The sequence below is a fragment of the Vulpes vulpes genome, chromosome 9 (genome assembly GCF_048418805.1).
Source record: "Vulpes vulpes isolate BD-2025 chromosome 9, VulVul3, whole genome shotgun sequence".
NCBI lineage: Eukaryota > Metazoa > Chordata > Mammalia > Carnivora > Canidae > Vulpes > Vulpes vulpes.
In genome coordinates, this window is record NC_132788.1 from 98436896 (window position 1) to 98464266 (window position 27371).

General features: G+C 52.9%; 2 protein-coding genes across 3 annotated transcripts; both read right to left on the minus strand.

Moving 5' to 3' along the window:
• Positions 1-693: 693 nt before the first annotated feature.
• On the minus strand, positions 694-16877 carry NIBAN3 (niban apoptosis regulator 3). Of its 2 annotated transcripts, XM_025989666.2 has the most exons (15): positions 16643-16877; positions 14975-15105; positions 12492-12617; positions 11827-11941; positions 9830-9997; positions 9132-9247; positions 8954-9058; positions 8578-8740; positions 7776-7966; positions 6741-6899; positions 5615-5731; positions 5422-5529; positions 4244-4355; positions 2778-2861; positions 694-1275 (listed from the first exon to the last, which is right to left on the minus strand). In XM_025989666.2, exons 1-15 carry the CDS (start codon positions 16695-16697, stop codon positions 1169-1171), a joined length of 1857 nt encoding a protein of 618 aa, XP_025845451.2. In that variant the 5' UTR covers positions 16698-16877; the 3' UTR covers positions 694-1168. The 2 variants fall into 2 exon arrangements, with proteins under 2 accessions (XP_025845451.2, XP_072577364.1); XM_072721263.1 differs by lacking the exon at positions 2778-2861 and having other exon boundaries at positions 16643-16867.
• Positions 16878-19881: 3004 nt separating this feature from the next.
• PGLS (6-phosphogluconolactonase) lies at positions 19882-27220 on the minus strand. Its single transcript, XM_025989667.2, has 5 exons — positions 26726-27220; positions 23262-23369; positions 22717-22818; positions 22290-22430; positions 19882-20242 (listed from the first exon to the last, which is right to left on the minus strand). The coding sequence occupies exons 1-5, from the start codon at positions 27011-27013 to the stop codon at positions 20105-20107; spliced, it is 777 nt and encodes a 258-aa protein (XP_025845452.1). The 5' UTR covers positions 27014-27220; the 3' UTR covers positions 19882-20104.
• Positions 27221-27371: the final 151 nt, after the last annotated feature.

A 27371-nucleotide genomic window follows, 5' to 3' on the forward strand; every position in this document is an offset into this window, starting at 1 on the left:
GGGGCTCTGCTTTTGGGGTATGTTTGAAACTTTCTGGAATAAAATGGCAAAAACAATTTTGCACTCTATGGACCTGACAAGGAAAGATCATATTAAGTTAGAAAAACAGAGTGACAAGACACATCCCGTACCCTGATAAATTGACAAATGACTGGAAGATTTTAGAACCAAAAGCTAATAGTGATTTTCTCAAAGGTGGCAGGATGACAAGTTGTTGTTGCTTCAATTTTACAGTTAACATCATATCTTGGGTTAAAAATTTAAAAAACAAACAAACAAACAAAAAACAGCTGTATGGGGGCCATGAAGCACAAATATATCTCAGAGGTTTGAGTTGGAGGGTAAAGTCAGGAAAAGTGAAGAGAATATTTCTATTGGGGAGGCTGAAAACTCCAGGATGGAATGGAAGGAAACCAACTCCACAGAGTGTGCACATCCCCCTCTGAAAGCTGAACGGAGAAAGACCCTGGGGAAATCCCTCCGGAACCTACTCCGGAAGCAGCTGGAAGGCTTGTGATACAGAGAAGCTGCCAAACCCCGGGTAGACAGATGACTTTTCTGGCAAGCAGAGGGAAGTCAGCAAATCCTTCACTCCCAGCTGGGAAACTTGAAACTGAGTTAAGATTTGGAGCAAATAAACAAACCCAAAAGGTCCACAGCATGCTAAGAATAAAAATACCAGTAACCTGTATAACAAAGCATTAATATCTTTAATATACAAAGAGTTATTAGAGATCAATAAGAGAAAGATAAAATCTCCTGAAGAGAAAAGTAGGTAAAAGCCATGAACAGGCAATTCACTTAAAAAAATAAAAGCACAAACATAAAAATGGCCAATAAACACATGTTTAGATTCAGTGTAATCATTAAGGAAATTCAAAATAAAACAATGAAATGTGTGTGTCTTTCAAATTGACATTTGCTCTGTTATGAAAATTTCTAGTGTTTGGAAAGGATATGGAGAATATGCACAAATGCTGCTGATGGGAGTGTAAAAAAAGACCAGCTTTTTCAGAGAGGAATGAGGTGGAGGTATAAGGGTTATAAAAGGCTTGAAATGGTGCATATGCTTTGACTCTTAAATTCCACTAGCACACACTTATCCACTGCGAACGAATTTTAGAATTGAAAAAGGCCCTCGGTGTCTTCTTCAGAGGTGGCTGAAGACTCAGCTGCAGAATGTTCTCGGAGGAGGCAGTGGGCAGAAAGGCTGGACCTCAGCACCAGAGCCTGGCTGCCCTGGGCAAGTTCCTTTCTGAGCCTTAGCTTCCTCATCTGCAAAATACAAAGCGTCATAAGGATGCCAAAACACATCAAATGCCTGGCACATAATAAATGCTCAGTAAATGCAAGCCCAGCAAAAGAAGCTGAACAGAAAATTACAAGTGCCCAGAAGATAAGTGGGCCAAGGAAAGGAATAAAGTTTCAGAGAAAAGAAGCTAAAAACAGTTCCTGAACACACGAAAAGATGCTAATCTCATCTCCCAAAAAAGATGCTCACTATAATGATGCCAAGACACCGTTTTTCACTCAGAAGATCTGAGAAATCCAGAGTCAGCTGGCAGCCTGTGCAGCCTGGGGGGAAATGGGCCACTGGCACACAGGTGAGGGGTACCAGGTGGGACCACCCTGGTGGAGAGTGCTCTGGAGACTGCTGTTGAAATGCCAAACACAAATGCTTGAGACCCTGAGATTTCATACTGGGGGATTTACCCTTAGGGACCTGCACTTGCCAGGACAGTAGGTACCAGGTCATTCTCTACAGCAGTAACAGTTGGTTCAAAAGACTAGAAGCAAAATGGCCATCACTGGTTAGATTCTAGTCAAATAGATTAAGGGGCCCCATTTGTAATCCCTCATCCTCAATTGTGATTCCCCAGATATTCTGACATCCAGAAGTCTTTCTAAAGCAGTTTAATCTCCATTTATCCCGGTACATGTGAATATTCTTCAGTTTATATTCAGTGATCGACTACAGGATTTATCCCAGATCAACAGCATGTTAGTTAGCTACTGCTGTGTAACAAATAACTCTAAAAGTTAGCACACATTATCTCAGAATTTCTGTGGGTGATATGGAAGCCACTTAGTTGGGTGGCTTCACAAGGCTCTCAGAATAGCAATTCTCAAGGGGATTGAGCTGTGAGCTATTCCAGAATCCTTGCACCTGCCCTGGGTTCTGAATATCCAGATCATAGCCGTCCTGCCCACCAGTCTGCTTCTAGTTGGACCAGTTGTTTTCTGCCCCATTTCAGGGAAGTCCCCATGATGCATTTCCATCTTACAGCTGGAGCTGAGGATCCCTGCACCAGCAGCAATGTCAGCCCCAGCCCAACATGCATTTACTGCTCCAACAAAGAGCTCACTGTAGGATCCTGTAGTAGGAGGGCAGGCTGCCCTGGCCCTGAGCATGGCTCCCTGTACCCATCTCCCAGAGCAGCCCTCACTTGTGGTAGACCCAAGGCCCCCATCACCAGAATCTCCCCTTGCAGTGTTGGAAACTGGTAGCTGCTGGGAGAGACTCCACGGAGTCCTGGCAAGATGAAATGGGACACCAATTGATGTCCATGTCAGAGGGTACCTCTGTGGCTCAGACAAACACTTGCTCCCCATTGCCCTTGTTTACCATAGCTTGGCCAACCCGCTGGGTCAGGATGTAAGGTATACGCTGTTCCACCCAGGAATCCACGCTTAGAACCATCCCTTACACCCCATAAGAGGTCCCCTTGCCCCCCAACAATTTAGCAGAATGGCCCAAGAGCTTATGAGGTGCTCACCTACTCCTGTCTGGTCCCATGGGGCCTCTGAGCAACCATCCAAAGTGCAGGACACGTCACTGACACCGAGGGCCTTTTTCAATTCTAAAGCAAAAGATAAACCTTTGGACCCACCTAGGGATTCCATGCATTCTCTCAGAGAGGCCACAGGAGGGCAAAGGATGGGAGGAAATGTCTCAACCAGGAACCCAAAATGAGTGATTCAAATAAGTCTGTTTCCATACTGTGCCCATGGCAGACATTGCTAGCTGATACCCACACCTTCACTGCGCTGCCTACCAGCCCCACTTGCCAACACAGCACTCTGAGCAGAAATTACAAGTCAATTAAGGTTGGAGTGACACTAAGGACATGTAAAATCTCTAAGAACAGAAGCTAAGGGTTTTTTTTTTTCTCCAATTAGAGAATAGTTTTTTGTTGTTGTTGTTTTTTCTACTTAAAATGCCCCTTTTTAAGGGAACTTAGTTCTTTTTGTTTGGATGCCCAAAGACCAAGGACATCTGCACCCTTACTTCCTGGCTCCCCAAATCCTACCGTCTTTGGCTTTCTCCCATCATCTCCAACTGCTCCTTCTGTGTCCCTTCTTCCTCTTGTGTCCTTCAAATACAGGCTTTTCAGGACCCCACTTATTCCTGTATACACTGTCCCCAGTGTTGTGGCCCCCCTTGTACACTCAGTGATGCCCAGCCCAACCACCTCAGACTCCCACCTCAGCCTCATACCTGGGCTCTATACCCTTGTTTGCTGCCCCTGAGTCCATCCTTTGTCTCCAGAACTGTGCTCTCAGCTTCCTGCCTGGCTTCCAGTCTGGTCACTGTTGCCCTCTGCTCACACACCCTTCATGGCTCCCCAGTGCCCGCTCAATAAAGCTTAACCTCCTCTGCCTGCTATTCCAGGCCCTGCACACCTGCCCTGGCAGCCTCCAGCCTCCTCTCTTTCCATTCTCCTCCATGTTCTCTGCATCAGCCACATGGAGGCCCTGACAGTCCCTCAATCTCACATGGCTCATCCCAGCACACATCTCTGCAGTCTCAGGCATTGGGTTATGAGCAACTAATGAAGTGAGAAGGAGAAGAGATGGTTCTAGAGCTACTTCCCAGCCCGGAAGATTCAAGAATCCTTGGGGCTTTAATGCCAGCCCAGAAAAAAAAAAAAAAAAAAAAGAGTGGTTGCTGAATGAATAAATATGCATGTCCACCCCCAGTTTCTGAATTTTGCCTCCTTCCTTTCATCCTAAGAACTCCTACACACCCCTCACAACCTTGTTCCAATGTTCCCTCCTTTAGGAAATTCCATCACTGCCCCTCAAAGACTCACTCACCCCAGTCCCCATCTGTCCCAGTCCTACCCTCAGCCAAAGGGTTAATGTTGACCAGAAGTAAGAGGCGATGGGGAGCCTGGCAGAACACGGTATACACAGCCAGGGGTCACTAGGCTTCCTTGAGCCATAGAGGAATGGGGCTCACCTCCATTGATCCTCTGCAGCAGGACCCCCTGAACAATGTCTTCATAGATGCCTTCGAGGGTCAGGGCCGGGCTACCCACAGCAAGGACATCTCCTTCGAACTCAAGCAGATCCTGGAAGAGAGGCAGCTGAGGGGCTGGGCTGGACAGGAGGGCTGCAACGTTGACCCTGATTAGCTGGCAGGGGGCGGGGGGCGCCTTGGGACTAAATGTCCTCATCTATAACATGGCCTCTGTGATCCATCCTCCCTCAGGGTGTTGTGGGGACTGATGAAACCCAGCCCATCATATCTCAAAGGGAATAGTGCAGTATCTCTGCTAGCCCTCCCATCCAACTTCTTCTCCGAGAGGATCTCATCAGCACCTGCCCGATGCCCCTGTGTGACCAGGCCCCTGTGACCTACTCTCTCACCCTCTCCCCATGCCCTCACTCACTGAGTTCCAGCCATACTTGCCTCCTCACTATTCCTCCCACACACAAGCATGGTCCTACTTCAGGGCCTTTGCACACGCTGTGCCTTCTGCCTGGACCACCCTTCCCCGGGACATGGCTCATGCCCTCGGTTCACTGCTTCTTAGGGAGAGCCTCCTGGACCACCCGGAAAACCCCCCAACATACATACCTTCCCTCTTTCCCTCCTCCCTTCTCTGAAGCCTGTGTCACCCACTGATATGCGTTGCATGCCCCCCTCCCCGGCTCTCAAATAACAGATGCCAAGGACTCTCTTGGGAGAAGCAGAGGGCATTGAGGAAGCCCAGAAGAGTCATCCAACCCGGCCATAGGGCTCAGGGCACAATAGTCTCTTATCATCACAGTGGCTCTGAAGGAGTGAGCACTCTGTCCACTGTATAGAAAGACACAGACAGGGACGCCTGGGTGGCTCAGCGGTTGAGCATCTGCCTTTGACTCAGATGTGATCCTGGGGTCCGGGATCGAGTCCCGCATCGGGGTCCCTGCATGGAGCCTGCTTCTCCCTCTGCCTGTGTCTCTGCCTCTCTCTCTCTCTGTCTCTCATGAATGAATAAATAAAATCTTAAAAAAAGAAAGAAGAAAGAAAGAAAGAAAGAAAAAAAGAAAGAAAGAAAGAAAGAAAGAAAGAAAGAAAGAAAGAAAGAAAGAGAAAGAACACAGACACTTGGTTGTCCTCTAGGATGTGCCCGTGCGTGCCCTATTACTCACCACTTTGCAGCTCCACTCCCGCTGGCTCAACACAAAGGGCAAGAAGATGCAGAGCAGCCACCCGCGGATGAACTCCCTCTGTGCCGAGCTGCTGTCGGATTGGAACTTCTGCAGGACACACACGTGGCTGGTCCAGTGGCCATCTGAGCATCCAGGCCCACTGCCGTGCCCCCCTCCCCCCAGCGGACCTCACCTTCAGCACACGGCCCCTGACTTTCTCCAGCTGCTGGGCAGCCTGGGTGCAGTCGAGGGCTGTGGTCAGACACTCGTCCGCCAGCTGGAGGAAGGTGGCCACAGAGTCAGCCATAAGCTGCAGGAAGAGTAACTGATAAAACCCCTGGGAATCCAGGCTCTGGCCTTCTGGGCCCCGCACCTGCCTGACTAACCCTTCTCAGCATCCAGACTGACCCGACCAGCCACTTTGCCCCAACCTCCTTTTTGCCTCAAGAAACAGCATCCCCCTCCACTCAGGACCTGGGAGTCATGCAATCAGTGGGAACCTATATATAACCTAGCAGAAAGTGCCCTCCCCCCTGGAGGATGGTGCCAGGGTGCTCAGTCTGGGGAGCAGAGAGCTGGTCAGAGTTCAGCCTCCTTGGCTGAGTGCTCTTGTGCAGTGTACAAATTGAACAACTGTACCGGGCAGCACTCAGTATTTGCAATCCCTGTCTCCTTCACTCACCATGTCAATTAGCAGGTCCTATTGTCTTGGCCTTCAAACACACCCCACTTCTGTCTACTGACAGCACCCATTCTGGTTCAGGTCTCCTTCCTGCCTACTCTACTCCTGTACCCAAGAACTCCCCTTCCCCACAGCATGTAGGGCTTCCTAAATCTTGAATCTGGTCAGGCCCCTCCCCTGCTCATACATCTGCTATGGCTTCCTATTGCCCTCAGGGCAGTGCTTGGCCCCTTAGCCCCACATTCAAGTCCCTGACCCATCTGTCCACCCACCTTGCTGGCATATCTCCCACCTTTCTGCCCTCGCTTGAAACCTACGATCCAATGTCTATCAATGGCTTCACTTCCCCCAAATGCAGACAAATTCCCTCACTTTCCAGAGCTGATCCACGCTGCTCCCTCTACCCAGGACATACCCCACCCCCATTTTCCCTGTTGCCTCAGTTTGGAAGTCCTCTCTTCCTGGAGGTTCTCCTAACTCTGTGTGTTCCCACCACAGCCCTGTCTCCCACATGTGAGCCCAGTGAGGGAGGTCAGGTCTATTGCCCTCATGGTCTCCCCAGCACATCCTTGGCACCTGTTCAGTGGGGCTGCTCCCCTTGCCTTGCCTCCTTGCAGCCTCCCACTCCCTCCCTCACCTGCTGTGCAAGATCCTGAGCCCCAAATATGAGGCTTCGTGTTCCAGAGAAGCCAAATGGCACCACCAGCTGACCCAGGCGGCCCTGACTTCGCTCAGCCTGACGGTAGCAGGTCTGCATCAGCTCTGGGTCCCAGGGCATCTCCCCAAATGAGTAAACCTGGGCTCCAGTGGCAGGCAGGTGAGAAAAACACCATCAGTTGATGGAAAAGCAGGGCCAAGGATCTCACAGCCAATCCATAGTAGGAGATATGCAAATGGAAACATATCCCACCTCAGTCATTACCCCCAAAAATGCATAATAAAAGTAACAGGTATGGTGTGATGGACATAAAACGGTGGAACCTGAAAAAAAAAAAGGTTAACATGCAGTTCTGGCATGACTGAAAGGAAATAAGCAATAGCCTTTGTCACATCTACACCCACCACCTGATGCCCCGTCTATGCTGGGGGGCTCTGCGGCTGCAGAAATGGAGTAATTCAATATGGTCTTTGCCCTTAAGGAGCTCACAGAAAAGTTGGACATAAACTACAAACCACTAGAGAGGTATGTAAACACCTCTATGAGGAAGGAAGCACAGGTAGTTGTGGATGCAGAGAGGGAGCAGAGAGATTCTTGGAGGAGGTGATTATGAAGTGAAAGTTTAATGAATTGAGGTTTTCCTGGCACTCGGTAAGTGATCATTTAATATCAAAAGAACTGAGGTGGCCTGCAGGAAGCAGAGTTCACTGGCTTAGGAGATGGGGTGGACTCTGACAACAAAGGAATGGGAACAGGAGGAATTTGAGGGTAGGTGACTCCAGACCCATGTTGCTAAAATGCTACTCTTGTCACTTTACTCCTCCCCTCAACCATGTTTTAAACTGTGCCCCCAATGACCATAGTATGGTGGTTTACAATAAGTAAAAAGCCTAGAACAAAATTCAGAAAAGGTTTTCGAGAGGTTTTTCAACTGGAAAGTTGAAACAATTTACACGTCGCTTCTGTAAAGCTAGCACACTGCCTGTTCATCCCCACCCCCAAACTGGAGCTCACCTCCTTGCGCAGCGATGTGCCAGAGGAGCTCCCACGCAGGTGGCGGGACAGGCGGTCCATGCCCTGAGCTAGGAGGGTCTGCACTGCTGAGAGAACGGCTTCCATGGTGCTCAGCAGCTTTTGAGTGACCAGGGACAGCTGTGTGTCCACCTTCCTGCACAGGCACGACTCTAGGGGGCCCTGGACCTGGACTGGGAGTGGAAGATACTGGCCTGGATCTCCTCCACAAGGTGCTCGCGGGTAGAGGCAGCCATGGGCCAACACGAGGAGGAGGGCAGGAGCTCAGACTCTGGGCACCCTCGTCTACCTTGTTACACAGGAGAAAACTGAGGCTTTGAGTCTGGCAGCATCCAGCTCAAAGTCGCACACGCCAGAGGCCGAGTCTGGATTACGAGCAGAGTGGGAGCCTCTGCCATCTGCCGGGGTATCCCGGGTCAGGTCGGCCACTGCCTGTGCCCCCACTGTTTCCCGACTGGGTGTCCCTGGCTCCATCCGTAGCCTAACGCCCTACCTCGCCGGGACTTCCCTCTGGACGCTGCCCCTGTCTCGCAGGCACGCCCAGACTCCCACGGACCCCGGGTCTCTCGTGCCCTTCCTTTCTCCCCCCACCCCCACCCCACCCCCATCCCCCACCCCGCCTGCCCTGTGTGTCTCAGATCGGGGATTCTCCGCCCCACCCCTTACACCCACCCGGTTCGGCTTCTACCTGTCGGGCTCCCGGCCCCGCCCCTCCCTGCCCAGGCCCCGCCCCTGTCTGCTCAGGCCCCGCCCCCATCTGCCAGGCCCCGCCCCCAGGCCTCACCCCGCAGCCTCCCCGCCAGGCGCTCCCGCTGCCGCAGTATCTGGTCCACGTCGGGGCGGATGGTTTTCTCCAGGACCGTGAGCAGCTCGTCTTTTTCCGGCTGGAAGGCGCGGAGTCCGGCGGAGGCCCCGGCCAGGACGGCGGCGTGCACCGCGTCTAGGAGCTGTCCCGCCCGGCCGAGGGGACCCCACGGGCCAGTGGCGCGGGAGGGAGCGGAGATGGGGCGCGGGTGCGGGGACAGAGAGATGGAGACGCGGAGAGACGGGGAGAGAGTTTAGGGGCCAGTCGCGAGGAGGGGGAAGGTGGGCCCCCGGGTCCGTCCCGCATCGGCCTCTGCGTCCCCCGCGAGTCCCGACCTCCGCGACCCCGCGCGTACCTCGATCCAGGCCCAGGCACGGTGGCGGCCCGCGCCCCGCAGGCCGGGCAGCGTCTGCGCTCGCAGCGCCGGCAGCAGCTCCCGCATCAGCACCCCGGTCAGCACCTGCGGGAGAGGGGACCGTGGGCGCCCCGGCGGGCCTAGAGGGGTCCCGGGGGAGGCCTTGCGCGGCACTGACCTCGGCGTCCGAGCCCAGGGTCACGTCGTCGCCGCCAAAGTGGCCTTGGTGCTGCCGATAGAGTCTTACGGCGTCCAGGAAGGCGCGGGCGGCGGGGGCCTTACTGCGCTGCAGGACTGCGGGGGCAGCTCCTCAGTGCCAGCCCACTCCTCCCCTGCTCGCACCTCCGCCTGGCTCCCCACGACCCAGGGAGGAAGCCCTCCGCCTCCTCACCCAGTCCCGGAGCACCCGAGGCTCACCCATCTCCAGACCCTTGCGCAAGCAGTGCCCTCTGCAGGGAACACGGTGCCCGAGGACATCACCAGCCCATAAGGCACCTTTATAATATGATTTAGGAAAAAGCATTCTCTGTGTAGACAGTCACAGCCGCTCCACATAAGTACATTTGTGCACTCAACAACCTGCTCAACATGTGTCGGTCCTGTTCCCCTTCTTCACCTGGCTGGCCCCTTATCCTTGTCAGACCCCGGGCTGGACATCCGGCCTCCGAGTAGCCCTCTCTGACCTCCCAGGCTAAGCTCCCACAGGGCTGCGTCCCCATCGCAGCCCTGGTCACTAATAACTGCCTATGGTTGCTTCTGTCTCCCACCACCCCAATCCATTTCATAAATAAGAAAACTAGAAATTGGAGACGACTCCATAGCCAGCAGGGGCAGGACTCCAAGACCCACGGCTGCCTGAGCTTTCCCAGGGCCCACCTGTGCCACGAAGCCGGATGCCGCCCTGCAGGGCTAGCCTCCAGGCACGCTGCGCTTCCCTCGAGGCTGCAGAGAAACAGAGGTGCCGGCGGAAGGGGTGCTGCAGGAACAGGGGGAAGGTCACCGGCATTTCCAGGAGGGGGTCAGGCTCTTCCTGTGTATGATCTCCTGCAAGCAGACAGTGGAGATTGTGTCTTCATTCACTCACTCACTCCACAATCATTCGTTCACTAAAAGAAAACACCCACGAAATGCTTAGAGGAGCCCCTGGCATGGGCAGTTGCTCGATAAGCATGAGCGGTGCTATCATAACTGTGCTATCCTTGTTCGAGCTCAGACCCAGAGGGAGGTGAGCCCAGGGCAGACACCGACCATTCCATCCCAGCAGTTTCCGAGCTTCAGCATCCTCCTTAACACAGAGGCCTGGGCAGCCACTGCCAATCTAGCTGAGTTGGCAAGTGATCTGAGCCCTGCTTACTAATTCATAGTAGGGGGGGTTGGGGGAGGGGGGTCAGCCAGGTCCAGATTAAAACTCTGCCAAATCATTTGCTAGCTCTATACATAGGTGCAGTTGTTTTTTATCTGAACCTTGGGTGTCCTGCCTGTGAAATGGGCTTCAAAGTGATACCAATGACCTCCTGATGGGACAAAATGAGTGAATTTCTTTTTGATTAATTTACTTGGGGTTGTCCTAAATCCTCAGTGTTTGGTTCTGATTTCCAGAGCCAAACCTGGGATATGCAGTGAAATGCAGTCATCCAGAAAGTAGAAATCCCTGATCACCCTGGTCCTTCAGCCGCAGCGCCCAGAGGTAATAATAGCCTTTAACACTTTGGGGGACGTTACTCCAGATCTTAAAATCCACACAAAGTGTGTGAGGCGGGCTTTTGTGACAAGATGGAGTTTTTTGCTCTTGCATATGTCTGGGGCACCTTCGGCTGCTTACACCGCTATCCTTTCTAAGGGTTGGACCATCGTTTATTTAATCAACCCCTGAAGGATGGGTATCTGGATGGATTTTGATATTTTCAACAGCATCATCATTTCTGCGAACTGTCTTTATTGCTACATCTTTGCATCACTTGGGGGCAGGATAGCTTCACCGTGAAGCAGAAGTGCAATTCTGGTCCTGACAGTCCTCAGCCTCGGTGTCCTCGGCTGTGAAATAGGGTAGTTAGTGATGGGGCCAGCTGTTGGTCAGACTCAGTGAGATAACACAAGCCCCGTGCTGAGCACTCGTCATACATATGCCACCAATCCAATAATGCAGTTCCTTTCCCTATTCCTGCACAGTGTTGTGATAATGAAAGAGGGGGGCTGGAGGGAGAGAAAGGAGGAGGGGAGGGAGGGAAAACCCTCCTGGAAATGCTGGGTTGAACAACACACCCTGCAGCAAATCTGTGTGATTTTCCCACCCACCAGTGCCCATATCCCCACATGCTCGCTGACACCAGGTTTTATTGTTTTTAGCCTTGCTACTTTGATTCTGGTCCAATGTTCTTTTTTTTTTTTTTTTAAGATTTATTTATTTATTTATGATAGACACAGAGAGAGAGAGAGGCAGAGACAAAGGAGGAGGGAGAAGCAGGCTCCATGCTGGGAGCCTAACGCGGGACTCTATCCCGGGACTCCAGGATCGCGCCCTGGGCCAAAGTCAGGCGCCAAACCGCTGAGCCACCCAGGGATCCCCTGGTCCAATGTTCTAATTCTCCTTCTCTCTCTGGTGAGAGTGGATATTTCTCTTGCTAGAGCTGGGGTGCACACCAAAGGCAATGCTACCCCCCGGGGACACTTGGCAATGTCTGGAGATATTTTTGATTGTCACCCTTCGCATAGGGGGTTGCTCCTGGCATCAGGTGGGTGGAGGCCAGGGATGCTGTTCAACATCCTGTAATGCACAGGGTGCCCCCCTTCCCTGCAAAGAATGATTTGGCCCCAACTGTCAACAATTCTAAGGTTAAAAAAAAAACCTGCTCTTGAGGTCCCAGGGACCTTACCTGAGGAGACTGGACAGAGAGTGTCCAACAGGTGGAGATATTCACGCTGGGAAGTCAGGACAGTATACCCTGTCAAGGTCATGGAGCCCAGGGGATGGCCTCCATTTTCATATTCCTATGAAAGGCATCCAGAGAACCAGCTTGCGACAGGTCTAAACTGTTGCTTCTATGTCCTAACTGGATCAGGGGAAGGTTTAGGGTTGGCTAGGGAAATCCCCCTGTCCCTCTCGTGTAGTCAAGCACCCAGCACTCACTATGTGCTAGGCTAGTCCTAAATATTGCATGAGGATTATCTCATTGAATCCTCACAACCCCTTGTGGCCTGGGCCACCGTCATCCCATTTCACAGAGGTGGAAACTGAGTCCCAAGGGCACAAATGACCTGCCCGAATTCCCCAGCCAGATGGGATGCACAAACGTCCTCCCAGTTTCAACCTCAGCTCTGCTGATGACCATGAGAAAATTCCCACTCTTGGACCTCAGTTTACCTACCCAGCCCAGCAGGACCCAGTCACCCACCCCAAGCCAATCTCATAAGGATCCTCAATTCATATTAGGTAAATGAAGAAAAGAGAGAGGATCACATTGGGAGCTGGACCCCAAACCCATGCTGACGGGAGTGGGATGGTGAGGCCAGAAGGAAGGGACGAGGGCCACTTGCTTACCTCCCTGAGGCTGAACCACTCCAGGCGGCCATCCCCACGCAGGACACAGAAAATGGGCTGCCATCGGGGTGGGTGGCCCCCAAGCTGTGTCAGATGCCCTCGGTGTTCACGGACTCGGGGAAGCTTCTGCAGGAGGAGGGACCAGTGGATGTCGGGGGCAAAGACTGGTGTCCCCATGTCCAGACCACCTGGAAAGCACCCCCCACCCCATCTCAGGTTCCACCAAGTACAGGGAGCTCGGGGGCTGCTGACATGGCACTGCTATCCTTTCTCACATGCTAACAGCATGCACTTGTTTGGGACACTTCCAAATACAAACTGACATAATGCCCCCTACAGTCCTGGGAGGCTGACAATTTGTCACTTGGAAGCAGGGCGTTCCCCACTTGAGCCTCCAATGAGACCCCAGCCTTGGTCAGCATCTTGATTGCAGCCTGTGAGAGACCCCAAAAGAAAGAACTCAGGAGGTTGTGTCTCGACTCCTGACCCACAGCAACTGTAAGATAACACAAGTGTGTTGTTTCCAGCCACTGGTGGTGCGATGTGTCATTACACAACGTTAGCTAATACAAGTGGGATTTCTCGGTCAGGGAGCAGGTGCTGTTCACTTTCATGCGAAGCAGCTGGTCCTCTGTCCACAGACCCCTCCCTGGGGCAGGGTGGGACATCACATTGTTTTATTATCTTTGTTGCTCCTCTCACTACCTGGCCATCTGAATTGTGCACGTTTTGTTTCATCGCTGGGTCCCAGAGCGAGGCCCAGTGCACAGATGGCACTCGATAAATATTCAATGAATAAATTAACCGTATTTGTGATCTTTTCATTCTTTGATGGGGCGGTAGAAACTCAGGGGTTTGTTGAATGATTCTCCAGATTTTTCCTGAGGCCTGAGATTTTTCAGAATAATATTGTTAAAGCATTATTATCGAAATTATACATAAAATAAGAATTTTCTAAAATGTTCAAACTGAAGCAAGGGGGAAATCCCACCCCCTCCACCATGGCTCAAACCCCAAAGTCAACTGTGCCCAAGGCGCAGGTGGCAAGAACCTACAGGTGACAGAAGGTGCAGGTGGGGACCACACCTGGGGTCCCATGATGCCCCAAGTGGACAGGGAGAGCCCAGGTGAGCTGTGTCCACAGTGCAGGGAGCCTCCAGCCCAGGACCAGGCACAGCTGGGAAAAGAGGCATCTAGAGAAGTTGAAGAAGCTCAGAGTCGACTGGGGCAGGGACCCAGTGTCAGTAACAAGCACGGACTCTAGGTTCAAATCATGCTTTGCCTCTTGCTGGCAGAGTGACCTCAGGCAGGTCACCCTATCTCTCTGTGCCTCGGTTTCCTCACTGGTTGAAGACTCATTTCCCAGGCTGATGAGGGCTGGGTGAGTTGTTTAGAGCACATGGAGCCATTTGTTGGCTCAGGGAGACATCTGGAGCCAGGCCAGGCAGCTCCACCCTCTTTTTTTTTTTTTTTTTGAGATTTTATTTATTTATTCATGAGAGACATACACAGAGAGGGAGGCAGAGACATAGGCAGACAGAGAAGCAGAGAGAGAAGCAGGCTCCATGCAGGGAGCCCAATGTGGGACCCAATCCTGGGACTCCAAGATCATGCCCTGGGTCAAAGGCAGGCGCTCAACCGCCGAGCCACCCAGGCGTCCCAGCTCCACCCTCTTATGTTCCATCAACAAACTCTCCTGGAGCTTCCACTATGTGCAGGCACCACATAAGCACAAGGGGTCTGGGGGAGTGAGTGGACAAGGCTGGCCCCTGCCCTCACAGGACAGACAAGTGAGGGAGGCAGACGTGTGACCCAAGGCTTCCCTGGAAAAGCAGCGGGACGGGGATCCCAGAGGAAGCACCCAACCCAGGAAGGGGCTGTGGTGATCAAGGAAGGCTTCTTGGAAGAAGAATGTCTGGAGCATGAGGAAGAACAGTAAGGGCACCAGGCAGAGGGCACCACATGTCCAAAGGCGTGAGGGTCCAATGGGCATGCCTCTTGCCCAATAGACAAGGCAAGGGTTCTCCAACTCCAGAGCTTTTGCATTGGCTGCGCCCTCTGCCTAGAATTCCCTTCCCACTCTGGGTTCCAGATCTGGTCCCTTCTCATCCTTTACATCTCAGCTCAGAGCGCCTTCCCTGAACCCCAACTCCCCGACCTCCCAACACTGCCTTTCATCTTGTCTCCATAGCAACCTATGGGAAGTTATCGTGCATCATGATATGTTAATGTGTTTGGTCATTTCTCCCCGCGTCAGACCATGACCCTGGGTGAGGGGAGAGGGGGCAGTGCGGTGTCCCCAGTGTCTAGCCTGGGACATGGTTTGCAGTAGGTACCCGGTGAATGTTCAAAGAATGAATCTTAATGGTCTCCCCAGGTCTTGGCGCCAGCTAGGGTCAAGGTGTAAGGAGGGCCCCCAACTGAACCAAAGCCTCCCACCCCAGCCTCCCTCACTCAGCACCCTCTTCCTTTGCGGCACCCACTTTACTGCGCATCAGCTGGCATCCGGCGGGCTCCCGGGGCTCCAGCTCACGGGAGATCTGTCGCAGGACAGAGGCTGCCAGTTGCCCGCGGTAGCAGGGCAGGAAGTTCCTCAGCAGGGCGTCCACCTGGCCTGCAGGGGTCAGAACAGGCAAGGGAGGCCCCATGTGAGCTCCCACCATCGCCCCAAAGCTGCCCAACAAGACATGCTCCAAATTCCACTCACCCTCCACAGGCTGTTTCTATCCACGTGGGGGCCAGGTGGGGGGTTAGGGACTCAGGCTTAATTTATAACTGATGCAGAATAAACTTTACAATCTGATGCGCTTTGACACCTTTACACACCCAAGAAACCATCGCCACGATCAAGATAATGAACCCCCAAGTTTCCTCTTGCCCCTTCCCTGGGGAGAGTTTTGAAATCTTTTAAAAGCCTCACCCTAGCACAAGGGAACTTTCTGCATTATGATCTAGGAAGTGATCACTCAAGTTTCAAAGTCCTTCAAACTGTTCCCCAAAGATGTGTGCACTTGGCTAAATGTAAAACGTAAATCCAAACTGCTGCGTGGAATGTGGACCCAATGGCTGGAGCTTCAGCAGTTATTGTGCACCACGAGGTGGGTTTGGGCACAGAAGCCACATGTGGCAGGAGGAATTCAGGTGTCTAACTTTTATCAGCCTGCCCACCACTGTACCTCTCTACAGGCAAGAGAAATAAATCTTTATCTTGTTTAAGCCACTATAGAAAAAAATACATGGCATAAAGTAACTTACTGAATCCTTACAATGGTTCCACAACTAGACATTGTTGCTATCCCTGTTTTACAGGTGAGAGAATGAGACCTAGACAGCTGACATCATTTGCCCAAGGCCACCCAGCGAGTGAGGGCAGGGCCACGGTGTGAACTTGGATGGTCGGTCTCAAGTGTTTGCAAGACACACCACATGCCTGTACACATGCGGCTCCCTCTACCTGGGACGCTCTTCCCACATCTCCTACCCACCAACTCCACCACAATCCTCCCGCCCTGGCTTGACCATCATCTCCATGGTGGGCAGTTACCTGCCTCTTCTTCCCTCGACTTGAGGAACCTATGGGGTTCCACTGCGTTCATTCGTCACCTGCCATTCCTGTAATGATAACTTGATCTTCTTTCCTGGTCCAGGTTATAAGCCCAGGAGAGTGGAACATTCTCAACCCCACTGTGTCCCCAGTACCCAGCATACAGTAGATGCTCAACTATGTGAGGGCACCAGCCCTTCTCAGTCTCGTATCAGAAACTGAGCCTGTTTCCCCAGAGTCCCCAGGCAGAGGGCCCTGCTGGAACCTTCTCATCGAGGAAAATCAGCCCAGGAGATCTGGCTGGGCCTGGGACACCTCCCACCTGGTCCCTCACCCTCCTCCTGAACCCATGCCCCAAATAGGGTTACCAGATTTACCAAATAAAAATACATGACACCAATTAAATTTGAATTTCAGAGAAATTAGGAACCATTTTTTAGCCTAAGTATGTTCCCATGCAAAATTTGGGACATACTTATACAAGAGTATTCACTACTTATCTGGAATTCCCATTAGTAGGCATCCTACTACTCTCAGACACTGTGTCTGACAATCTTAGCCCCAAACTCCACTTGCCCCACTCCCACCTCACCCCATGCTGGCTCACCCCTCAGGTGCTGCTGCTGCCGCTTGTCCAGGGGGCTCGAGGGCCGCCCACCCATCCTGCTGCCGTCTCTAGGGGCTTCCTTGAGAGCAAAGCAGACGCTACCTCCCCTCCCACAGCCCCAAGGTTTCTGGGCTCAGGGGCAGCCCAAGAACAGGGCAGCTGATGAGGGGTTTGGATGCTGAGACCAGCTGCCTGGGCTCTGAAGCCAGAGCATGGCCCCTGTGTGAATGTGTGTGTCGGGGTGGGAGGGGGAAGGAGTGAGGGAATGCCCGCCCCATCCCTGCCCTGCCCCACCCTGCACCTGCGTCCTCCTGGTTCCCCTGGGGCCAAGGCCTTCAGAGCTGCTGGTTTCTGCAGGGGCCACTGGGGCAGCCCCAGGGGTGGTTGGGAGTATGGAAGACTAGAATCCTAGCTTTGGAGGAGGGAGGCAGGGCCAACACCGGGCAGGACCAGCAGCAGTTGTTGGTGTGTGGGACAGGGGAGGGGGATGGGCAGGGCCAGGGTGTCTAAACACCCGCTCCCTGCTTCCACTGTGCCTACCGCCTGCTGGGTGCTGCTGGGTGCTGAGAGGATCCAGCACTGACCCAGCCGCCAGCAACCCCCAGACCGGAGAGGCAGAGCTGGACAGACACCCCCAGTTTCCTGGGGCCGGTGCTAGGGCAGGGGGATAGGGTGGGGGGATGTTGGTGTGCCACAGATTGGTGGGACGTGCCCCCCTTGTGTTTGTTTTGTCAGCCTGTGCTCCATCAGTGCAGATAGCCCTGGACTTCATCAGGTTAGCTGGATCTTCCTACGCCTTCACCTGTTTTTCCAGTGCCTGGTAGAGAGCAGCCCTCAGTTTGATGAAGGAAGAGAGGAAGGGTAGGAGCAGAGTCTGCTCCAGGCTGAATTATCATCAAATGTGACTCTCACAGGGTGTCAGACGAGGGGAGTGTTGAGTTCCAGGGGCCGGAATGTGGATGTAATGACTGGAGCATGTGCAGCCCACCTTGGACCATAAGGTGAAACCCACATAATGACAATGACCCAACTACGATGTGGGAACCAGGGGTCCCGGAAGAGTTCATGACATTGCTCCATCAACCCTGGGTGGCATCCCTTCAGAAAAAAAGCTAACTCTCCATTTTGTTTAAGCCACCAGGAACATCTGACTGTAATCCTCACCAATGCCCCAGGTTCATGTCTTCTCTTGACAACCATCACTCGTTGCCAGACTGACTGTCTTCCTTGAATGATGTGCCAGGGATGCAGAAGTGGGCAAAACGGACCATGGTCAGCCCCCATGGACCATCAGCTGGCACAGCAACAAAACGGTCAGATAATATTAAAGGTAAGGAGGAAAAATGGAATGGGAAGAGGGAGAAAGTACCAGGGGTGGAGCACGATCAGGGAGGTGATGTTGTGCCTCAACCTAAAGCAAGTGAGGGCCCAAGTCATGCAAAAAGCTGGAGAAAAAAGAATACTGGGTAGTGCACATGCAAAGGCCCTGAGGTGGGGATTGTTTGACAGGTTCTGGCACAGCACGAGGTGGGTAGGCTGAAGGGAGGTGAGTGAGGGGCAGACACAAGCAGGTCTGAGCAGGGGCAGCTGCTCCTACAGGGAGAGGGGCAGAAAGGGGACCCGTCCCAGAGGCCCCCCACATGGGGTCCCCATGCCTGTCTCATCACTTCCCTCTGCTTCTTGGCACCCCCATCCTGGCTTCTGCCTGAAGCACCAGGGTCACGGCCACCTGCTGTTGCCCAAGCCCATGGCTGGGTTGCTTTCTCTGCTTCTCTTCACGTTTCCGCCCTGGCCCTGACCCACTTCCTCACTCTCACATCTGAGTGATTGACCCAGACAAGATGTTAAAGGAAACTTCACTTTCTGTGGTTTTTGGCTTCGGAGTTTCAATCCCCACAGCCTGACCAGGTGCCTCTGTGGGACGCGCCCAGCCCCCAAACTTGGCATAGCTCAAGCATGGCTGGGGGCCCCCCTGTGCCCACCAGCCTCCCCCGCTGCAAGCCCTGGTGCCATGAAGCTGACAGGTGGGTCATGCAGTCACACTGTGGGAAAATGCTACAGCCTGGAACATCACAGACTGAGGCGTCCTGGCACATTCAAGGCTCTGAGAAGGCCCGCAGCATAGTGGGACAGCGGCTGCCACTGGCCCTATGTGTGCAGGGAGAGCTCAGTCAAGTGTATCATGGGCTGAATGGTATACCCCAAAAGGATACGTCCACAGGCTACTATAAAAAAAAGAACAAAACACATGTTGGTAAGGATGTGAAGACATTGGAACACTTGGGCACTGTTGGCAGGAATATAAAATGGTGCAGCCACTGTAGGAACCAGTATGGAGGTTCCTCAAAATTTAACCATAGCATCACCAAATGAATCAGCAAGTCCACTGCTAGAAATATCTCCAAAGAACTGAAAGTCAGGTCTTGAGCTATTTATATAACTGTGTTCACAGCAGCACTATCACAATAAACAAAGTGTGGAAGCAACCCAAGTGTCTACTGACAGATGAATGGAAAAATGTGTGGCACATACATACAATGGAACATTCTTCGGCCATAAAGAGGAAGGAAATCCTGACCCCGGCTACATGAATGAACCTTAAGGACATGAGACTGAATTAGGGTAATGGACAGTGATGACAGCTGCACAATGGTGTGAACATACTTAATGCCCCTGAACTGGACTCTTAAAAATAGCTACGATGGTTAAATTTTGTTACGTGTTTTTTAACACAGACACACATACACAGAGGATATGTCCCTGGGAGCCTCAGATTGTGACCTTATTTGCAACTATAATTCTTAAGGATCTTGAGAAGAGTTCACCCCGGATCTAGGGTTGTCCTATAGCCAATGATAGATGTTCTCACTAGAACGGTAGAGAACACAGAGAGACACAGAGGGAGAAGGACACGAGAGACAGAGACTGGAATGATGTGTCCACAAGTCAAGGCCCGCGAAGAGTGCCAGCAGTCACCAAAACACAGAAGAGAGGCACAGGACAGATTCTCCCTCAGAGCTTCCAGAAGGGAGGACCTGTGGACACCTTGATTTCAGACCTCTGACCTCCTGAACTGGGCAACCATAAATTTTGTGGTACTTTGCTCTGGCAGCCCCGGGAAATTCCCCCAGGGTGCCCATCCCTGACCTCCATGCGCTGGGACACGGGCTTCAGGTCACACGGTCAGCCTGGGCATCCCTGGTCCCGCTGCCCTCCAAGGACCATGAGACAGTGGAAACTTCAAGCAAATGCTCCATTTAATATCTGGTCACCCCGAGCCACGGCTGGTGGGTTGAGCACCCCAGGGCAGGACTGACGGCTGGATCCTGTGACCTTCCAGCAGCACCACGTAGCTTTCTGAAAATGAAGCCTGGAGTGGTGATGGCAGTGGGATCCCGCCCAGGAAGGTCCCTGCCCACAAGGGCTTTTTGTGGTCCCCGCTGCGGTGTCCCTTGGGGCCAGCTACAACGTGGAATGCTTCTCAAAGGGCACAGTCAGGAGTCGGGCAGCTGCCTCGTCCAGGAACCAGCAAAGTTTCCCTGTGTGGGGCTGGACCAGGGCGGCGGGGAGGGGGTTCTCCTCCTTGTCCTCCAAAATCCGCTGCATAGAAAGGGCAGTAGCATGAAAGCATGAGGCCCACCAGCACCCCCAGCACCCCTCAGAGCTCCCATGGCCCCCCACCCCCACAGACAAGACTCTCCTACTCTCAACATGTGATGTTGCCTTGCCAGCTGTCCTAGCTTTAACCAATCAGCAGGTCCTTTCCTTTTCTACCTATCACCTGTGACTGCTCGATATGAGGGTCAGCTCCCCTTCCCTACACAGGCTAGAGTCACACTTTTGCTCTGCAGATCACACTCTGTCTCAGTCACAACTACTCTGCTCTGCTGTTACACAGTAAAAGGTGTTAGTAGATGACACATCGACAAACGGGCACAGCCTATTCCTGTAAAGCTTTATTTATGGACATTGCGATCCGAATTCCATAGAATTTTCATGCATCAGAGAATACTGATTTTGCTTTTTTTCCTGTTTGCTTTAGGATCCTTCTTAGCTGGTGGGATTTGGTCCTGCGGGCCATGGTGTGCTGATCCCCTGATGTGACCTCACGATGAGTAGAAATTATAAATACCACTTTCTAATAGCCAGGCCTATCCCATGCACTCATTTACTCTGCCCACAGCCCAGTGAGGTCACCTCTGTTCCCACCCCCATTTTATAGTTGGGGAAGCTGCGGCTTGGGTGGCCTCATGTGAGCTAAAATCGCCTGGACTGGCCATCAGGAGGTCCATGGGGAGGGGCCCTCCCAACCCACCTTGCAGATGGGAAAGTAGAGGCTTGGGTGGGGGGGGTTGTAAAGTGGCTGCCCAAGGCCTTGCTGGGCATCGCCGGTAGGGATGCTGGTCTGCTGGATTCTTTACAGTCTGCACCCTTAACCCCAACACCAAGCACCCTGTGAGGACATCTGGGCTCAACAGTTTGGAAGGACGAATTATTATTTGTTAATTTTTAAAAACATTTCCCCTTTCTTCCATAGTTGGCCTTTTCAGTGACAGTGATTAAAATATATTTTTATCTTATTAATAGCTTATCTATTCTATATTTTCCTAAAATGCTACGGATAAATATATCATTTTTTCTTATTCCTCCATTTTTTACCTATTCCTACTACATAATTCTCCCCCCTGATTAGTTTTGTCAGGTCTATCTTTGGGAATCTATCACCATTAAGCTTTTAAGAATATTAACCAATTCATCAATTTCTTTTTTTTTAATATTGTAATTATTTATTTCAGACAGAGAGAGAGCAAATAAACAGGAGAAGAAGCGGATGGAGAGGAAGAAAGATTCCAAAGCAGACTCCGTGATGAGCACAGAGCCAGACATGGGGCTCAAGCTCACGACCATGAGATCACTACCCAGCCAAAACCAAGAGTCAGACACTTAACCCACTGAGTCACCCAGGCACCCCTTAACTAATTCATTAATTTCTGATTTTATTTTATTTTTTTTTAAAGATTTATTTATTTATTCATGAGAGAGAGAGGCAGGCAGAGACATAAGCTCTACTTAGGGAGCCCGATGTGGGATCTGAACCCCGGAACCTGGGATCATACCCTGAGCCAAAGGCAGATGCTCAACCGCTGAGCCACCCAGGCGTCCCTAATTTCTGACTTTAATGTCAGTTATTCCTTCCACTGACTTTCTCTAATTTATGTCATCATTCTTTTTCCTAAATCTAAAGTGCTCAATTTAACTTTTTTTTAATTTAATAATTTTTTTTAATATTCTGTTTTTAAGTAATTTCTACACCCAATATGGGCCTTAAACTTACACCCTAGAGATCAAGAGTCACATGCTCTACCGACTGAGTCAGCCAGGTGCCCCTATTTAACAATTTTTAAAACTGCCTTTTTTACACTATGAATTTACCTCTGAGTACAGCTCTAGCTTCATCCCATCAATTTGATTTCATAACAGTTTGTTCCTAACTAACCTTTAATTAGTTTCCATCTCCTCTTCAACCCATGAATTACTAAAGTACCCTGAGACCTGGTACTTCCAGCACAATAATGTCTGGGGCTCTATTCTATCCCTGGGCCCACATGCCTGTGACCTTCTTAGGAATGAGGCCCTCAGCCATTACCTTCAGGACAGCAGCCTTGCCTTCTCCAGTTGCCACAAAGATGACAGTTCGGGCCGCATTCAGCACAGGAAGTGTGAGGGTCACGCGCTGTGGTGGTGGCTTTGGGGAATCACTGATGGGGGCAACAATCTTCTCCCGTTCCTAGGGGAGGGCGGCCCAGAGTGGAGATAGAAGGGCAATGACACTTCAACTTCTTGTGAGCTCATACACACTTAGCATGGTCCATCCATCATTCCATCCCCTCCTACAAATCCTGTGGTGCTTGATCTAAACCTTCACTTTAAGATGGGTGAACTGAGGCTCAAAAGAGTTAAGCCCAGCCAACTGGCAAAGGCTGACTCAAATCCCGCTGTGGGTACCCAGCCGCCCAAAAGTGGCCCTCCCTCTGGAAGCCCTGGTCAGCAGAGGCCCATGCGGGGGTGCTTACCTGCAGGAGGGGGTGGTCTGGGAAGAGTGAGCAGGTGTGGCCATCAGGACCCACCCCGAGAATTAGCAGGTCAAAAACTGGAATAGAGTCCCCTTGGAAGGCCTGGGTGGGAAAAAAGACAGTCCTGACAGGTGTGGGGGATACTCCAAGGGCACAAACAAACAGTAGTCAGAAAAAGAATCCCAAGTGGTTATAACACAGGGTGCAAGACTCAGCCTCACCTGCATGAAAGGGACTTTATGAAGTTCCATATTTCACCTGACTGGCCAAGAGTCTGGGGACACAACTGTCCCCAAGATGTGAGAACCCAGGCCCGCTCCCAGAGTGTCAGAAGCTGGGCTGCCCTCAGGGACCCAAAGGTGGGGCTGTGGCCTCTCAGAAGGGAGATCCTCAAAGGCATCTGTCCAGGGTGGAACCGCATTTGCCAACTGTCCTTGTAGAGGGGGGTAGATTTTGCTGGTGACAATCACGCAGTGCCGCCTGCAGGGCTGCTCCATCACCACTGTATGGATGAGGCCTCCCTGGGGCCACACTCTGGGACTTACCTGTCTCAGCTTCTTGGCATAGTCCTCGGCTGCCTCCTCCACAGGTAGCTGGGGGTTAATGGTGATCACCTGGCTGTCAGGAATGGGCAGCCTGGAGAGCAAGTGGGTCTGCAGGAGATGGAGGGACAAAGTCACCAACAGCAACGCATGGTTCCCAGAGGCATGAGGATGCCTCCAGGACAGGACTGCCATTACACCCACCTCCTGTGGGAGTCAGGAACCCAGTGGCATTCTACCAGGAGTCTTTCTCAAGTCCAGCAGGATTGGGGGCCTCCTGGCCCCAGCCTGCACCCAAGTAGCCACACCACAGCCCTGTTTCCAAGCCCCCAGGGTTCCCTGCACCTCAGGATCAAACCCAGCCCCTCTCTGCCCTCCATAAGGTCCTGCTGACCTTGCCACCCCAACCCACACGTAAGCCACTGCTCCTGCCTGGGAAACTCCTCTACATCCTTCAGACCACCTTTTCCGAGCATCTACCCGTTTGTCCCCTCATTGTGGCCTGGAGGCGCCACAACTTTGATAACCATTGACTTCTCTTCCAGGCTGCCACTACAGGGTGCCCATGCCCAGCATATAGCACACACCATAGCCTCTGAAAGATGGATTTAATTTCTGTGGAAGTACCTGGAGTCAGGCCTCCTACAAGGTGGAGGGCTCTAGCCCTTTCCCTCATCTCCCCAGATGAGCCTTTGATCTGCTCTGGCTGGGACAGACACTGCTGACCCCTACCTTGGTACCTCCCTTCACACAGGATCTTGGCAGCCTTTGCCACAGAGATAATGCCAAGCTGAGCCACACAGAAAAAGCAGAAAAAAATATTGCATTTAGAGGGGGCAAGTGACAGGGACACGGAGTAAACATGCCATACCACATAGGGCTGACTGCCCTGAACAGTGGCCTGAGGAGTAAGAGCTCTGTATTGAGAATAACGGGGAGCCAAGGAGGGTATGTGAGCCAAGGAGGGACGGGGTCAGATCTGTTGTTGGAAAGACCTCTCTGCTTTGTCCAAGGTCCCCATCTATACACATTCTCAGGGATTACGCTGAGCAAAGCCAAGCCAACGGGGAACATCAGTGCCCTATTTCAGGCCCGTGATCCTCTCCTTAGCTGCACTTTGCCTACAGGCTCAGAGCCATTCCCTCCTCCTCCTCTGGCTGGGCTCCTACCAGGGAATCAGCGGCTGGTGTCTCAGTCAGGCAGGTTCCTGGAAGTGGAACTGCTGGTTGATCGGACTGTTTCTCTCTTAACATTCTGCAGGCATTGAGGAACCATTCCCAGGAAGGAGGCAGCCCCAGCTAATCTTCCCAGCCCAGATGAAGCCCGGACCTCAGCAGTAGAAACCCATAGAGCATACAAGGTGAACAGGAGACCATCCACACCGAGAGAGCCTGAAGGGACACGGGATGCGTCCTTGAGGATAGAAGCAATCCTGCATTCCTATACTGGGTTGACTCAGGGCCCCCCAAATTCATGTCCACCCAGAACCTCAGAATGTGAGCTTCTTTGGAAGAAGGTCTTTACAGATGTCATTAGCTGACTTCATAGTAGATTAGTGTGGGCCCTAAATCTAATGACTGGTATCCTTCTAAGGACAGGACACAGAGAGAATCAGAGAAGGCCATGAACAGATAGATGCAGAGACTGAACGCCAAGAAACACCTGCAGCCCTCAGAGGCTGGAAGAGGCCAGGGATCCTCCCCTTGAGCCTCCAGAGGAAGTAAGGCCTTGCCAACACCTGGATTCCAGCTTCTGGCCTCCAGAACTGAGAAAATAAATTCTTGTTGTTTTAAGCCACCTAGTTTGTGGTCCTTTGTTATGGCAGCCCCAGGGAACTCACATGACTCCTCTCACCAGGGAACTGGCAAAAGCAGCAAATCCTTGCCCCACATCTGTTCTCACGGCATAGTGTTTGCCTTCGCCATACCCTCTGCCCCAGCTCTGCGCACGGCCAGGTCCTCAAACCTCCAGGCCTCAGCTCAAACATCATCCCTCAAAGCACCCCTGCCCCACCGTCCCCGCTGAAGGATCTCTCCGGGTACTTCCTATCTTACACTATTACTTTTGTCTACACTGCATTATGGGAATGCTCTGAGTGTATTTCCCTTGTTTACTGCCCTATGTGTAGGTGGCCAATGCTCCACTATGAGTCCCATGAGGGAACTGCCCAGCACCCTGCTGTGTCCCCAGTGCTGGATACAGGGACACAAACAAACATCCCTGGAACTTTTTTTTTTTTTTTTTTTTTTTTTTACTGTTTTGTTAGAATTTTGTTACATGAGCAAGTACAATTTTCCTAATAAAAAAAAAGCAAAAGTTCTTCAGATGAGCTTGTCTGCCTTTGGCTCAGGTCATGATCCTGGGTTCCCGGGATCGAGTCCCACTTCGGGCTCCGTGCAGGGAGCCTGCTTCTCCCTCTGCCTGTATCTCTGCCTCTCTCTGTGTGTTTGGAAGGAAGGAAGGAAGGAAGGAAGGAAGGAAGGAAGGAAGGAAAGATCAAGCCCACTTTTTAATGAAGCTCTTGAGGAAGACAAGGCCCTGCCCCTGAGATATGTCCCAGATGGTGTCTGGGGGGTCCAGTTCAAACCCTGGCTCCCTCACTGGTCATTAAGTGATCCTGGCACACAAGCTTTCCTCTTCTGGCCCGTTTCTCCATCTATGAAATGGAGGAACTAACTGCCTCCACCTCACAGGTTATTGCGAAATTTCATGAGATGGTGTGGATAAAGTGCTTCGCAATCAGTAGACCTTCCTTCTTATGACAAAACAAACAAAGAACCCCAGAAAATCAGCTCAAGCTTCTATGCAAAGAGACAGCAACACACCCAGGACCCAGTGACCTGAAGCCTGTGGCCACGCCCGCCCCTGCCACACCTCCCTGGGCGCATTTTTCCACGTCTAGGGCGGGAGGGGTTGCCTCAGATGCAGGCGGAGAACCCCAAGGCGGACCACGCCTCCTCCTGAGGACCAGGCCTCAGTTTCCCTGATTCTATAGGACCTGAGCCCACGAGCCAAAGATCACCAGCCTGGGAGGCGACCAGCGCCGAAAAGCTGCGTGCAGATCACCACAAAGGCGTCCAGGTTGGAGATGAGAGAGCTGACACCTCCTGCCTGGCCGCCCTAAGTCACCCCTTGCAAGCTACCAGGCCGGGGGCCTGGGCCTCTCTAGGTCACTGTTTCACCTCCACACCCTCGCCCCGGCGCTTCCCTCTACCTGGCCACCGGGTAAAGCATAACGGGACTTCAAGGCCCCCGCCGGCCCCCAAGGGTGGCAGTGGAGGTGGGAGTTCAGGGCTCCCAGCCGACCATTCCCAGAGGGCGTCGTGTGACCCTGAGCGACCCCCGCGGCGGGGTTCAGGAGGTGGGCGCGGCCTTCTTGAAATGACCCCCAGCGGCCCCCGTAGTCGGGCGCGGACGGTGGGCGCGGCCCTCTCGGCGTGACCCCCGGCGGCCCCCGTAGCTCTCACCCGGTAGAGACCGTACGTGCTCTCGGCGTGCTCGAAGGGCACGAGGCGCTCGTCGCAGAAGCCCACGGTCCAGCGTGCGAGGCCGGCGGGGCCGGCGGGGGCGGCGGCGGCGGGCAGCTCACGAGCCAGCATGGAGACTAGGCTGCCGCCCGACAGGCCGAGCGCGAAGCGGGCGCGAGCCCCCGCCAGGCAGCACGCCGCCCGCTGCGCCACCAGTTGCGCTAGCGACGCGCCTAGCTCCTGCGGGCTCGAGAAGACCGAGATGAGGCCCGGGGCCGGCGCGGCCATGGCGACGGCGGCGGCGGGGAGGCGGAAGCGCTCCGGGCAGCCTCCAGTGCGCCTGCGCGGAAGCCGGCCCCGCCGCTCGGCTGTCAGGACCTTCGGGCGGCCGCCGGTGGCGCATGCGCAGTCCCACGAGTGAGGGCGCGGAGGGGACCCGCCGTAGACCCGAAGGGGCTTATTGATTTTCTGCACGCAGTGCGGGAGCTCCTTCCTGGGCTGGGGCAGGCGGAACCCGTGCGGTTGCCCTCGGCCTCGTGGTGTCAGGGCGGGGCCGGAGAGAGGACGCTAGAGCTGGGGTCCCCAAGAGGGGATTGTGGGGTGGGATGTGGGGTGGGATAATACAGGATCTGAGGAGATGGGAGAC

Excerpts from the sequence above, each read along its gene's own strand:
- NIBAN3 (XM_025989666.2), bottom strand. The coding sequence starts at position 16,697 with ATGGGTGGGCGGCCCTCGAGCCCCCTGGACAAGCGGCAGCAGCAGCAC. Across the intron at positions 12,618-14,974 it reads GCCAGCTGATGCGCAGTAAA|AAGCTTCCCCGAGTCCGTGA; the intron begins GTGGGTGCCGCA and ends CTCCTCCTGCAG. Across the intron at positions 7,967-8,577 it reads CCTGGCGGGGAGGCTGCGGG|TCCAGGTCCAGGGCCCCCTA; the intron begins GTGAGGCCTGGG and ends TTCCACTCCCAG.
- PGLS (XM_025989667.2), bottom strand. The coding sequence starts at position 27,013 with ATGGCCGCGCCGGCCCCGGGCCTCATCTCGGTCTTCTCGAGCCCGCAG. Across the intron at positions 23,370-26,725 it reads GCACGTACGGTCTCTACCGG|ACCCACTTGCTCTCCAGGCT; the intron begins GTGAGAGCTACG and ends CATCTCCTGCAG. Across the intron at positions 22,819-23,261 it reads ATGCCAAGAAGCTGAGACAG|GCCTTCCAAGGGGACTCTAT; the intron begins GTAAGTCCCAGA and ends TTTCCCACCCAG.